At 50.9% G+C, this 14,767-nt stretch overlaps 2 protein-coding genes and 1 pseudogene across 8 annotated transcripts in view; all 3 read right to left on the bottom strand.

The window, feature by feature from the left end:
- PYY (peptide YY) overlaps positions 1–12,376 on the bottom strand; it is a 69,767-nt gene extending 57,391 nt beyond the window's left edge. For both annotated transcript variants that reach the window (XM_016931718.4, XM_009432050.5), the window contains exon 1: positions 12,319–12,376. The gene's annotated coding sequence lies outside the window, so the exon portion shown is untranslated. The remainder of the gene's footprint in view (positions 1–12,318) is intronic.
- Positions 1,370–12,402, bottom strand: TMEM101 (transmembrane protein 101). 6 transcript variants are annotated; one of them, XM_009432005.4, is made up of 5 exons: positions 12,319–12,402; positions 4,997–5,339; positions 4,538–4,718; positions 3,191–3,337; positions 1,370–2,418 (listed from the first exon to the last, which is right to left on the bottom strand). In XM_009432005.4, exons 2-5 carry the CDS (start codon positions 5,131–5,133, stop codon positions 2,110–2,112), a joined length of 774 nt encoding a protein of 257 aa, XP_009430280.1. In that variant the 5' UTR covers positions 5,134–5,339; positions 12,319–12,402; the 3' UTR covers positions 1,370–2,109.
- A 1,937-nt stretch (positions 12,403–14,339) lies between these two features.
- LOC112206211 (small nucleolar RNA U3) lies at positions 14,340–14,543 on the bottom strand (annotated as a pseudogene).
- Between the last annotated feature and the right edge of the window lie 224 nt (positions 14,544–14,767).

Genomic DNA, 14,767 nt, shown 5'->3' with positions numbered 1-14,767 from the left:
TTCTGGCAGACACATAGACAAGAAGGGAGAAGGTCGCCGGATGCGATGACTCACGCCTGTAATCCCAGCACTTTAGGAGGCCGAGGCGGGTGGATCACGAGGTGAGGAGATCGAGACCATCTTGGCTAACACAGTGAAACCCCATCTCTACTAAAAATACAAAAAATTAGCTGGGCGTGGTGGCGGGCGTCTGTAGTCCCAGCTACTCAGGAGGCTGAGGCAGGAGAATGGCGTGAACCTGGGAGGCGGAGCTTGCAGTGAGCCGAGACCGCACCACTGCACTCCAGCCTGGGCGACAGAGCGAGACTCCGTCTCAAAAAAAAAAAAAAAATTAGCCAGGTATGGTGGCGGGCACCTGTAATCCCAGCTACTCAGGAGGCTGAGGCAGGAGAATCACTTGAACCCGGGAGGCAGAGGTTGCAGTGAGCCGAGATCACACCACAGCACTCCAGCCTGGGTGACAGCGAGACTCTGTCTCAAAAAAAAACAAAAAACAAACAAAAACAAAAAAACTGTAGTCCCAGCTACTCGGGAGGCTGAGGCAGGAGAATGGCATGAACCCGGGAAGCGGAGCTTGCAGTGAGCAGAGATCGCGCCACAGCACTCCAGCCTAGGTGACAGAGCAAGACTCTGTCTCAAAAAAAAAGGGAGAAGGTCAACAGGGAGACCATCATGGCACAGTAGGGGCTGGAATAGAGCAGCCTCTGTCTCCCCTCAGGAGATGGGTCACAGTGAGTACATATCTCTGGACTTCACCATTAGACAGACCTGACCTGGAATCCAGCTCTGTGGGCTGGATTTGCTCTGTGGCTTGACCGAAACTGCTTATCCTCTCTGAGCCTCCATTTCCTTCATGTATAAAGTGTAAAATATTCCACTTCACAGTGGACACTTCACAGTTCTCTCCCTCTAGCTGCTCTCACCAAAGATGTCTTCATAAGAACCAGCTCCAAATGGGGAGAAAAAGACAACCTACAACAAGAGGGACTGAGGTGAGGGATTGAAAGCATATGGTACAATGAGGATTTTGAGATTCTTGAAAAAGAGAGCCACTGGGCACAGTGGCTCATGCCTGTAGTCCCAGCACTTTGGGAGGCTGAGGCTGAGGCTGGAGAATCACTTGAGCCAAGGAGTCTGAAACCAGCCTGGACAACAAAGTGAGACCTTGTCTCTAAAAAATAAAGAAGTGAAAAATTAAAAAAAAAAGAAAGAGAGAGAGCCAAAGAACTGTGGGAAATCTTGGAACAGGGGAAAGATCACGGGAGGCCCAAGGTGGGGCTTGACCAGATCTAGTGTTTCAAGAAACCCAAGATCAATCCCAGCCAATGGCAGAGTGCCCTGTTGGGGAGAACAGAAAAGCAAAACCAAATGTCTATATAAAATGTTTATTTTTGGAGGACTGTGTGGTCTGGTGTTTGAGAGGGAACTCCACCCCCACCAGGCCAACCATGGAGCTAGAAACAGAGACAGCAGGAAGGGCAAAGCTGGCCACTGCCTGCTCCACCCCTTCACAGCCCAGAGCAGAACAGGGTCTGCTCTACTCTCAAGGTGAGTGACAGAGAGCCGGTACTGTTTCTGCCCCTGGCATACCCTGAGAACCCATGTGACTTCTGTAGTGCTCAGCCCCTGTGCCCTTCCTGGGCCTGATCCACATGTGTCAACACACACACTCCCTCTCACAGTCTCCAAACAGCACTGCAGAGCCTCGCTGCATCTGCCAGGTTCAAAGAGGAATTTTTCACATTGGCTCACTTCCAGTCTCCATCTTCCTTCCTCTGTCTCCCACTCTCCCACTCTCAGCAGCCGCATCCCAGCCCTGCCATACTCCCTTCTCAGGGACAGGAGACTCAGTGGGCAGCTGGCCTCAGCTCTCCTAACAGGAAAAAAACCTGTACAGCATTAGTGCCAGGGCTCCTGCCCTCCCAAGCGCTGAGCCCAGAAATTTGGACAAATGAGCTGCCTCTTAACTGCAAAAAACAATTTTAAAAAAGCAGAAGATCAAACAAACAGACCAAAAAGCATAAATAAACAGCAGCTGGGCCAGCAAGGAGGAAGGCAGGGTGACCCTCAGTGGCTCCCTGTGCCCATCTCAGCCTCTTGCCATAAAACTCAGCCATCAGTGGCCAGGATGACAGCAGTTCCGAAGATGCCCACACTCTCTCCAAGGAGCTTCATCTGGTTCCAGAACTCAACACGCCGCGTGTTGTGCCAGTAAGCAACATTGCCATCAATGAGCAGCATGACAGGGGGTAGCAGTACAGCCAGGATCTGGGCAGCGAGGGTCACGTAGTAGCCTGACAGAAAGGCCAGGGCCAGGATGCCATACAGCACGAAGAACAGCTGGATCATCAGCTCCCCTCCTGGGAGATGGTTCAGATACGCCAGCCGGTCCTCCTTGCTGTGCTGCAGTGAGTAGGCCTGGAGACATACCATCCTCTAAGACTCTCCGACAGGCTCAGAAGCCTGTCTGGGGTAAACCACCCCTGAGATGGCACCTGCAAATGAGTCCCTGCAGATGGGCTTCTGACTCCCCTCTTGGACTGGGGAACCTCTGAAAGTAGGGCCTTTGTCTCCCCCTCAGACTATGGAGCCCCAGGAGATTAGGGCCCATGTCTCCCCTCACCCTAGGGGCTATGAAGGAAGTGTATTTCCACAGTCAGACTAGAGCTCCCACCTCTGAATATGGGAGCCCACACAGAGAGCTGTACAGAGATATACTCGGTAATTAAGATGAGACCTAATGGCCTGGGGCCTGTCCATGTCTCCAGTCACCCTGGCCTCCCCTAGCACCAGGGAGAACCATAAGTGGCTACCCTAGAGCTCTCATCAGCTCTAGGGGGCAGAGTCCCAGCTGGGGCCTGACCCCCACCAAACCTCTCCTTTATCCCCTTCTAGTCCTTTGGGGGCTGGAGCCATGAGAGAATCACCCCATCTTGTTCTCCTAGCTCTCAGGGTTGAAATTTAATGGCCAGTCTACCTCGTGGCAACACTGTTGGAGGAAGAGCCTCTCAACAGGCATTTGGAGGGCCCCTGAGGCCTAGAAGCTGGCCGGGGCAATTCCCAGGGAACTGGGCCATCAGGAACTGCACTCAGGGCCTCGTTCTGTGTCTACCTTCCTGGGGTTCTGCCACGCCTAGACTCACAGTTCACTCCCAGTCAGGCACCTCCAACCAACAGTCCCCCAACATACCACACAGATGAGGTAGATACCCAGGAACACCTGGCCGGTGGACTGCAGGGAGCGGCTGCGAGGTTTCCGGCGGTACAGCTCCCCAGCACCGCTGGCCAACACAAGAAAGCCGCCGATGATGGCAACTGTGCGCGAGTACATACGGACCTAGGCCGGGGTAAGGGGACCCCAGTCAAGAACTGCAGCCGCCACATCTCTCCTGGCTTCCCAGAGTGTAGAACCACCCCTCTCTACACATCCCATTCCATCTGATGAACCCTCTTACATTTCCAAGCTTGGTGGGCAGGTGCAACAGAGACAGATCATTCTTTTTATATATATATAGAAGTAGAAACTGAGGCCCAGAGGGTTAAGAAAACTGTCAGGTCTGGCCAGGCGCAGTGGCTCACGCCTGTAATCCCAGCACTTTGGGAGGCCGAGGCAGGTGGACCACCCTGAGGTCAGGAGTTTGAGACTAGCCTGGCCAACATGAGGAAACCCTGTCTACTAAAAATACAGAAATTAGTCGGGCGTGGGGAAGGGCGCCTGTAATCCCAACTACTTGGGAGACTGAGGCAGGAGAATCGTTTGAACCTGGAAGGCGGAGGTTGCAGTGAGTTGAGACAGCGTCACTGCATTCCAGCCTGGGCGACGGAGAGAGACTCTGTTTCAAAAAACAACAACAAAAAAGAAAACTGGCAGGTCCTACCTGCCAGTAAGTGGCAGAACCCAGACACAATGTGTTTCTCCCTTCCCCACTCTCAGATCTGTAGACTCTAATCTTGGTGTTCTTTATTCTACGTGGCATGGGATCTATGCCACAAAAACATTGATCTTGCTGCCCTGTAGCTGTTCACACATCTTCCTCCCCTAAGGGTCTGACAGTCTCTTCCTCAAGGACAGTGCCTTTGTCCAACCTTATCTCCAGCCTGCAGGGCCTGGCACAGGTTCTGGCTTAAATGCTATACTAAGAGTAATTACATTTTCATAAAATTATTTTATGAAAACTAGGTACTCTCCAAGGTCCTTTGTACCCCATGAGTCTGAGATTACTAAACTAACAGTTTAAAAGATTCTGGGAACCAGGTGACCGGGGTTCTGGTCCCACCAGTATCCTGTATTGTGGCTTTGGGAAAGTCTGTTTCCCATCTCTAGACCTCAGTTTCCACACTTTGAAGAGGAAGTCTGTGTGGTCCCTAAGATCCATTTCTGCGCTCTGTAATCTCCATAAGCCTAGGGGTTCGAACCTCCCAGGCTTCACACTGTGCACGTGGCCAGCACCATTCATCGCCCACCAACAGCCCTGGGCATTGGCCTCTGATTCCCCGTCACCCAGAGGGAAGACCCTTTTGGGGCCGAGGCGCTCACCTTCAGCCAGTCCCCGTAGTGGACGTAGCCCCCGATGTAGGCGGCGTAGGTGCTAATGGCCAATTGGAGTGCGGCCCCCAGCGCGAACCAGCGCCGCTTCACGCCAAAGGACATGAAACTAGCGCACAGCACGGCTGCCCCCATGTCGAAATACAGGTAAGGCACTGGGATGTCGGGCTTCCTGCGAGCCGGGAGTGGGGAAGCAACGAGGACAGAATGAAGCGGTGGGGGAAGAAGCTTGAGACCCCTTGAGTTCCCACAGGCTCCACTGCTCCCCCAAACCAGACTCCCCTCCCATGGGCAGGACCGCCCTACCAGATTTGGTCCGACACCCAGACCAGAACCCCTCCCAGGGAGGTCCCAATTCCTCCCAGTCCAAGGGTCCCGACTTCTAGCCCCCAATTTCTTGCCCACATCACCGCCCCCTGCCGCGTTTAGCGGCTGCGTAGGCCTGCTCACCGGCGTGCCTCAGCCCTCTCAGCGTACAGCATGAGCTGGCTGAAGCAGCCCCAAAAGGGGCAGCGTGTGAGCAGCACCGAACCCAACTGCATGATCAGCTGCAACATCCACCGTCTCGAACCTATCTTCGACGCCATCTTGGGAAAGGGCAGTCCGCTGCGGCCTCACCCCAGTCAGAGAAGCAGGCGCGGGGATGGGACACGCAGCTTCCGGGTCAAGCGCTTTTTCTTCTTTTTCCTCCCGGAAACAACGGTGTCACTCTCTAGTTCCGGATCTAAGGTGACCCAGTTGCGAAGTCCAGCCTTCTCGTCTGCTCATGGAGCCTTCAGGGCCATATTTGTCCCTGCGAATTTGAAAACTAGACTAGAGGAAGGAACAGTGGGTTCAGGATAGCAGAAGTCTTGGACCGTAGTATGATGTATTGAAGCAAACTGGTCTTTGAATGCAGCCCGATCAGGGCCCTAATCCTGATTCCAACCCTGTGTGATTCTGGGCACATCACCTAAACTTTATGAGACTCATCATGAAATGGGGATAATTACACCTACCTCAGAGTTGTGAACTTTTTTTTCCTTTTTTTTGTTTTGTTTTGTTTTTGAGACGGAGTCTCACTCTGTCGCCTAGGCTGGAGTGCAATGGCACGATCTTGGCTCACTGTAACCTCCGCAACCTGGGTTTAAGCGATTCTCCTGCCTCAGCCTCCTGAGTAGCTGAGACTACAGGCTCTCGCCACCACGCCTGGCTAATTTTTTGTATTTTTAGTAGAGACGGAGTTTCACCGTGTTAGCCAGGATGGTCTCGATCTCCTGACTTCGTGATCCGCCCGCCTCGGCCTCCCAAAGTGCTGGGATTACAGGCATGAGCCACCGCGCCAGGCCAGAGTTGTGAACTTTAAATGTGACAAGGTCGGTCCTAGTACATAGTAGTGGTTCAATAAATGATACACATATGCACCAGAGGAAACCCCCGTTTCTGTTAAGTTCAAAGTAAGGGGTCCTCCTGGCTCAAAGTCACCTCTTTGGGTTTGCCTTTTGCCTGTCCCCTGAGAGAAAAGGGAGATCTGAACATCTGGGACATCTCAAGTCAGTCCATTTCTCCAGCTGCCATGCTCCCGCTGTAACCCAAATTGTCATACTTTGTCAGTTTAATTGCAGCAGACATCCAGGTGGTCTCTGCATTCCCCTCCAGTGTGTTCTCAGCCCCTTCTCCCACGCCCCACCCGTTTATATGTTCTCATAACATCAGCTACCTTCCTTTGAATCACTTGGCACGGTGGCAATTAGATAGATAGATAGATAGATATAGATACACACGCACACACACACACACACACATATATATATATATATATCTGCTTTACATATATATGCTTTTTTTTATTTTTGAGACAGGGTCTCACTGTGTCACCCAGGCTGGAGTGCAGTGGTGCGATCTTGGCTCACTACAGCCTACACCTCCCAGGTTCAAGTGATTCTCCTGCCTCAGCTTCCCAAGTAGCTGGGATTACTGGCGCTTGCCACCACACCCGGCTAATTTTTATTTTTAGTGGAGACAGGGTTTCACCATGTTGGCCAGGCTGCTCTCAAACTCCTAACCTCAAGCGATCCACCCGCCTTGGCCTCCCAAAGCGCTAGGATTACAGGCGTGAGACACCGCACCCAGCCAATATATTTGTGATTATTTTATTGACAATCTTCTCCTACTAGATCGCAAGCTCCCTAAGCACAAACACGGTGCCTGGGTTTCTGTTTACTGTTTACAGATGCTCCTTGACTTGTGATGGAGTTATATCCTGATAAACCCATCATAGGTTGAAAATACTGTAAGTTGAAAATGTGTGGCTGACTGGAAGCTGTGGCTTGCTGACACTGCCCAGCATTGTAAGAGAAATACAGTTTCCACTGAATGCAGATCTGCTTTCGCACCAATGTAAAGTTGAAAACTCCAATGCTGGGAACCATCTGTAGTATACAGGATGCCCTCAGGACCTAGTATACAGGATGCCCTCAGGAAATATGTGCTGTACAGATAAATGAAAAGGTGTTGGGCTGGGCGCGGTGGCTAACGCCTGTGATCCCAGCACTTTAGGAGGCCGAGTCGGGTGGATCACGAGGTCAGGAGTTCAAGACCAGCCTGGCCAAGATGGTGAAACCCCGTCTCTACTAAAAATACAAAAATTAGCCAGACGTGATGGCTGTAATCCCAGCTACTCCGGGCACCTGTAGTCCCAGCTACTTGGGAGGCTGAGGCAGGAGAATCGCTTGAACCTGGGCGGCGGACCTTGCAGTGAGCCGAGATCACGCCACTGCACTCCAGCCTGGGCGACAGATTGAGACTCTGTCTCAAAAAAAAAAAAAAAAAAATTCCCACCAGGCCGGATGTGGTGGCTCACGCCTATTATCCCAGCAGTTTGGGAGGCCAAGTGGGGGGTTGGATCACCTGAGGTCAGGGGTTGGAGACCAGCGTGGCCAACATGGTGAAAACCCATCTCTACTAAAGATACAAAAAATTAGGCTGGGCACGGTGGCTCATGCCTGTAATCCCAGCACTTTGGGAGGCCGAGGATCACGAGGTCAGGAGATCGAGACCATCCTGACTAACACAGTGAAACCCCGTCTCTACTAAAAATACAAAAAAATTAGCCAGGAGTGGTGGCAGGCGCCTGCAGTCCCAGCTACTCGGGAGGCTGAGGCAGGTGAATAGCGTGAACGCAGGAGGCAGAGCTTACAGTGAGCCGAGATCGCGCCACTGCACTCCAGCCTGGGTGACAAGGTGAGACAACGTCCTTTACCACAATACAGGCACATAGTACAGAATCAACTTTCCAGTTGGTTTTATTTTTCCAGTCTCCTCACCTCTCCGTTTCAAGTGGCTGAGGTGTACAGCCCTAAAGTGTTGACGAGGACCAGAACCAGGATTGTGTACAGCATGTCCATAAAATAGTCCTAGGAGTCTGCCTGGGTTGTCCCTATAGGCACAATGCCCCACCCTCCCATCATAACCTTAGCAAGCACTTTCCAATCAAGTCTCCAGCAGCAGTGGCCAGGGATTTGTGTCAGGGGGAGGGGAAGATTGGATTGAGGAAGCTTGCCTTGGTACCCACTGCGCCCCTTCTCAGGGCTGAAGTCCCTCTCTACCTTTTCCTGCTCTTTCCTCTTTCCCAGAGGGATACTGAGAAGGGAAGGACCTGGGGCCAAATCCTCATTTCTAGGGTTGGGACAGATGCTGGCATGCTATCAGGCCAGAAGAGGGGGATGGGTGGGTGGCCTGGCCCCTGAGAAATGAACACAGCCATTTGTCCCTGTGGTCCCCCCACTCCCAGTTCCTCCTACCCCTGCCTAGTGTTCTGTGCGAGAGACGAGTGAGGGGAGAAGAAAAGGCACACATACAATACCTTTAAGGGTAAACAAGCTTTATCCCACATAAATGGCAATGCAGATATAATAAGCAAATGATATAATAAGCAAGTTGCAATGGGAAGGGGAGAAAGGAAAAGAGATATATGTATTTACACTCACCAGACTATGGAGGATTCACCACCAGACTGGGAAGCAACAGCAACAGCCTGGGCTCGAGAGTCGGACACTGCACTCACCAGACGATGGCGGATTCGCCACCAGACTAGGAAACAACAGCCTGGGCTCCAGAGTCGGCCACTCGTCCGTGCACAGACGAGGAGAGGTCTCATGAAGCTTCGGCACAATCTAGGACCCTAGTTCTTTTGTAATGAGTTGTTTGGCATGAGCTCCAGGCACGAGGGCCCTTCGTGACCAGGCTCAAGGAACACAAAAAGGTCAACTTGTTTTTGCGATTGTCTGTTGTTTTTCAATAACTAACATATAGGAATAGATTGAAATAGAGATTTATCTGAAACAGCGCTGGATGAATGCCTCAAGGGGCTCACACAACCCGTTCCGGGACTTGGTGACCATTGTTTGTGTCCATGTTCAATTGAGTTCAAATTTAATATTTAACTTTTCCTCCACATTTGGCCTCAATCTGATACTCAATTGTAGGAAAATACTCTTACGGATACACAGGGAAGCCACAATTGCTATAGATTACAGATACAGGGTAAGCACAGGAGAACTAAAAGCATAATTAATAAAAACCACACCCCTCATGGCTTTGCAAGGAGATTCATATTGTGAGAATTGTCAGGGATATACACATAACATTCAGGATGCAGTAAGGGGCAAACCTTTCCTTGGGCTGCGGTAAGCAAACCTAATGCCATTTGACTTTGCAACATGACAGTACACAGCTGAGCAAATTTATCTGATTACAACATAAGTTCCATGCTACTATCATTAAGAGCTTTTTCTACATGGAAGCTGAATGTTTGAATTTGTTGCTGAAGCAGGATTGTACCGGTGGCAGGGGAGAATACTGTGATAGGGTACCGTCACCAGGGAGTCCGGCGCATTCATAACCAGCAATGTTTGTAAGCATCTAGATTACTGGGGAGAGAAATATTATCCCAGATGGTGAATGGAATTAATGGCCACCCCCAAGTGTGTCTCCCCGTCCAACCAGGTATTGCCACCCGTAGGATTCGCATACCTAGAGGGCCCCCCAGGGAACAGGAAGAGTTCTACTATAATTGTATCGCTGTAATGTGTAATTGAAGTAACAAAGGTGCTGTGTTTTGTTTGGGCTTGGGCAAAAATAGACTGTTTGGTTAAAAGAAGTCCAGGTTGGATTACAAGTGTTATCCCGGGCCAGGCGCGGTGGCTCACACCTGCAATCCCAGCACTTTGGGAGGCCGAGGAGGGCAGATCACCTGAACTCAGGAGTTTGACATCAGCCTGGGCAATACGGTGAAACCCCGTCTCTACTAAAAATACAAAAAATTAGCCAGGCGTGGCGACATGCACCTATAATCCCAGCTACTTGGGAGGCTGAGGCAGGAGAATCGCTTGAACCCAGGAGGCAGAGGTTGCACTGAGCCAAGATCGTGCCACTGCACTCCAGCCTGGGTGACAGAGAGACACTCTGGCTCAAAAAATCAAAACAAAACCAAGTGTTATCCCACTCCCATTGGTATTGGCATATCCATTCAGAAATGTTAGCAGGGACAATTCTCCAAGGTAGCCCATTCCCAGCGGCCTCTGGCAACTCAACACAGAGCCAGCACTGACTGCAGTTGGCTTCTATTGCAGCAGTGGCTACCCAGTTGATGAACTCATTCTCAGCCTCAGACATGGTGATCCAGGTGCTGATTACTAGCAGACAGGTTATTCTCTGTAATAACAAAAATGGAGGGGAACATGATACTGTTTTTCATCTTTAGGAAATTGTACTGTGCCTTCATATTCTGCTCCAATAGCTACAAGGTCAGCAGTCTTAGGGGCAGGATCTGATGGACACTGTACCCATATTTTAGCTCCAGGATTTAAGTTGCCCACTCTGGTGGACCTGAATGTTCCGTTCTATATGTTGTTTCTATTGGGGTGGAAATTTCCTCGGGGGTTGTTGACAAGATACCACTAACAATTGAGCAACCTGCATCTGCAGCTTTATAGCAAAAGAATCTGGAGTGGTATTGTATAAAATGACCTTTAACTCTCCCCGGTAATCACTATCAATTATAGCACCATATATTATAATGCCTCTCATTGCAAGGTTTGACCATGTTGTAATCCATTCATCCGCATTCAAGTTTGCAGTTATGGTGGAAATTCTGGCCTGTTGATCTGCCTGCTGATTAAATAGTCTGTCAAGAAAAAGCAGACGCATGAGCACCAACATGGCAAACAGAGATAATGGTAGTGTGCGCAAGGATTCAGATATCTTCCCAGTATTGTTTTCCCCAAACCTCTTTATTCCCAATTAACCATTTGTTTCGTTGCCATTGGGGCATCCTAGTAGTGAGACCGTTTGCTACTGACCAAAAGTTTTTCTACAAGTGACAAATCCCTCTGGCCTCCTCCTGAAGAGCTTCGAGGATGGCTACCAATTCAGCCAGCTGGCTGCTCCCACCACTTCCTTCATCAGAACCGGTGAGTTTTGGGAGAACTCATGACCCAAGTCATAATCATAAAGACATCATGGTTGAAGCAGAGGTGCTCCGTTTCCAGCAAAGCCCAACAGCAAGCTAACAATTTCTTGAAAGGGGTATAAGCTTTGCCGGCCTCTGGCAGCTTCCAGGTCCAAAACTCCAAAGATACCCTCTTCCCATCTTGTTTCTGCCTAAGGCTCCAATTAGCATGTTGATTTAGGACAGTTACTTGCAGTTCTACTGGGCCATCACCATATGGACCATAGATCTAGGGCCAGTTGCACTGCTTGTTTAGCTTGTTCAAAAGCCATGGTCTCTTTCTCTCCCCAGTGAAAGTCATAGCGTTTTCTAATGACTGCATGCAGAGGTTGTAAAATGTTACCCAAATGGGGAATATGACGTTTCCAGAATCCAAACAAGCCAATTTCTGGGCTTCCTTTTTATTGGTAGGGGTTGCAAATTCTAGTATTTTAGCCTTAGCCTTTGGTAAAACGGATTATTCCCTTATTCCATAGGATGCCAAGGAATTTTACAGTTTGTGCAGGTCCTTGAATTTTACTAGGGTTAATTTCCCATCTTTGAGATAGGAGCTGGGTTTGTACCTGCTCCAAACCCTGGCTGACTACTTCTTCAGTACTTCTACTTCCAGTACACTGACTGGGCCACTCAAACAGATGCTTTTTTCATCAATAGGCTGATAGCTTTGAGCCTGATCAGTCAAGACATAGACCTGGCATTGGGCCAGGACCAGTCTGGAAGTCAGATTAGCATTTTCCTTTTCCAGCTTACATTTCTCCTGTAGCAACCAGTCCCTATCTTGACACATTAACTTATAAGCAGTAAGCATGCACCATCCACGCAGGGAAATTCCCTCAGCATCCCCTTTACCAACTGGGATTCCCTGCAGCACTTCACGCACAAAGGTTCAAATTGCACTAATTTAGATTCCCAATTTTCACAAAGGCCAATTCCCTTGGACCACTCAATGGCCACGGGGAAGAACTGGGGGAGTTCCCATCCTTGGATATGGGAAGTCTCCAAGCTCCCAGCCTGGTCCTTGCAGCCGAAAAATGGCATGCTTTTTCTTTCGGATTCTGTTTGTGACACCAAAAATGTTCTGAGTGAGAGACGCATGAGGGGAGAAGAAAAGGTGCACACACAAAATACCTTTAAGGGTAAACTAGCTTTATCCCATGTAAATGGCAATGCAGATATAATAAGCGAATGATATAAGCAAATTAATATAATAAGCAAATGATACAATAAGCAAATTGCAATAGGAAGGGGAGAAGGGAAAAGAGATATATATATTTACACTCACCAGACTATGGAGGATTCACCACCAGTCTGGGAAGCAACAGCCTGGGCTCCAGAGTCGGCCACTCGTCCGTGCACAGACGAGGAGAGGTCTCATGAAGCTTCGGCGCAGTCTGGGACCCTAGCTCTTTTGTAACGAGTTGTTTGGCATGAGCTCCAGTCACAAGGGCCCTTCGTGACTGGGCTCAAGGAACACAAAAAGGTCAACTTGTTTTTGCGAGTGTCTATTGTTTTTCAATAACTAACGTATAAGGAATAGATTGAAATAGAGATTTCTCCGAAACAGTGCCGGATGAATGCCTCAAGGGCTCACACAACCTGTTCCAGGACTTGGTGACCATTGTTTGTGTCCATGTTCAACTGAGTTCAAATTTAATATTTAACTTTTCCTCAGACAACTGAGGAAAAGTGTTTCCTCAACTTTTCCGCAGACAACTGAGGAAAAGTGTTTCCTCAACTTTTCCGCAGACAACTGAGCTCCACAGACTTCTGAGGAACTTCCCTTTTCCTCTCTCACACCTTCCTCTGCTCTCCCTCCTCCAGCTGCCTTGACCTTGCTCTGCAGCACCCCTTACCTCTCCAGAAAGCTCCCCAGCTCCCCGGCTTCTTGCGGGCCCTGTCTTCGCTTGCGCTCAGCCATCAGCACAGCCACAGCCACTGTGAGCAGCACGGTGCCTGTGATGCCCAGCACAGTGGCAGTCTCAGCCAGGCAAAGCTGGGCCTCCACACCACTCAGCACTACCCCTGACAGCCTTTCGGGCCCAGCGCAAGTCAGGTTGCCCAGGTCTATGACACTCAAGTGCCGCAGGTGACCCAACTTTCCGAAGGCTCACTGCAGGTCACAGTCACGTGTCCAGGGGTTATCGAACAACAGCAACCGCATGCCTGCTGTCCGGATGCCTGCCACTGCCTTGACCTCCAGGTGCTGCAGTCGGTTACCCACGAGAGAGAAGGCCCAGTGCTCCTAAGGTTGCAAACGCCTCGGCCTCCAGCTCACTGATGTCATTCCCAGCTAGAGAGAGGACTTCCAAGCCCGGCATAGTGGTCAGGGCAGCACCCTCCACCCGCTGCAGCTGGTTCCCAGCCAGCGAGAGCCAGTGTAGGTGGAAGAGGCCCCCAAAGACCCCTGCGGCCAGTTCAGCCAGCTGGTTGTGGCTCAGGTTGAGCTGCTCCAAGCCCCCCAGGCGCCACAGGCTGGTGGGGTCCAGGGAAGTGAGTAGGTTGTGAGAGAGGTCCAGGCAGAGCAGAGAGCCCAGGGTAGCCGAGAAGTCTGCGGGCAGATGGGCCAGCTGGTTATGGCTGAGGTTCAGCTGCTCCAGGAAACTGAGGCCCCTAGGGCCCCATCAGACAGATCCCGCAGGATATTGAGAGAAAGCAGCAACACCCGCAGTCCCCAAAAGCCCTGGAAGGCGCCAGCCGGCAGATGGCTGAGATTATTGTGGCTCAGCTCCAGGAGCCAGACTCCATCAGGCAGCCTGGAAGGGAGACGGAGCAGGTGGAGGCCCCCACAGTCCACCACGCTGCCTGAGGTAGGGCAGGTGCATGGTATTGGGCATGCTGCCACCAGACTCCTGAGAAAGACTGATGCCACCATGACTATAGCCATTGTGAGGGAGGTGTGGCCACACCCACCCCGTCCTTGCTGCATGAAGGGCTGGGGTGAGGATGGCATCAAGCACTCATGGCTGCTGAGACCTTCAGGCCTCACTCCTCCGCCTGGGACCCTGGCAAGCACAGTGATGCTAGGGGAGAAAAACACAAGTAGATGCCATTTGGGGTCTCACCATTTGCTGGGTGCCCAAACATCATCTCAAAGACACCCTGTCTCCACCTCCCATGATTTTAAATGTTACCTAAGCTTCTGGCAAGAACCCTCTTGGCCTGAGACCCCAGCATTCGGATCCCCCTCCCTTAACCACCTCTCACTGCTTCTTCCTGCTGGATGAGGAGCAATCAGGGAAGATGGCCTGTAATCCTCTGCACCTCCTTCCTCCCACCCCACACTGCAGCTCACTGACTTTCACCCCCACTCAGACTGTTCTCTCCCTCTTACTTTCCCGAAGGAAGAGGAGCAGGATCATCAATGGCACATGGCAGCTGCAGCAAAGCCACACCAACAGCCAGAGTCACGCTCAGGAGAGACTGTGCCTCCTCATAGTTACCACTGCTCTGCATGTTCAGAGAAGCTTATCTCGTAACTACAGCAATGATCCCTGAGAGTACAAGCTTCTCACTGACTTTCTAGAGGGACCCAGGAGAAACTCTGCCTTCCCCGGCCCCCAAACATGCACTCAATTGCTCTCATGCAGCCAACATTTGTGGAGCTCCTGTTCTGCCAGAGGTCAGAGCATCAACTAGATCCTGGCCCTGTCTGGCCACTGAGGATAGGGCCTCAGGCTGTCAAAGTCCAATGCACTCACCTGTGTTCCTGGCAACACCTGCACCTGAGTGCA

This window comes from Pan troglodytes, chromosome 19, assembly GCF_028858775.2.
Source record: "Pan troglodytes isolate AG18354 chromosome 19, NHGRI_mPanTro3-v2.0_pri, whole genome shotgun sequence".
Classification (NCBI taxonomy): Eukaryota; Metazoa; Chordata; class Mammalia; order Primates; family Hominidae; genus Pan; species Pan troglodytes.
The sequence above is the reverse complement of the archived record's forward strand: the minus strand, read 5'-3'. Positions and strand labels throughout refer to the sequence as shown.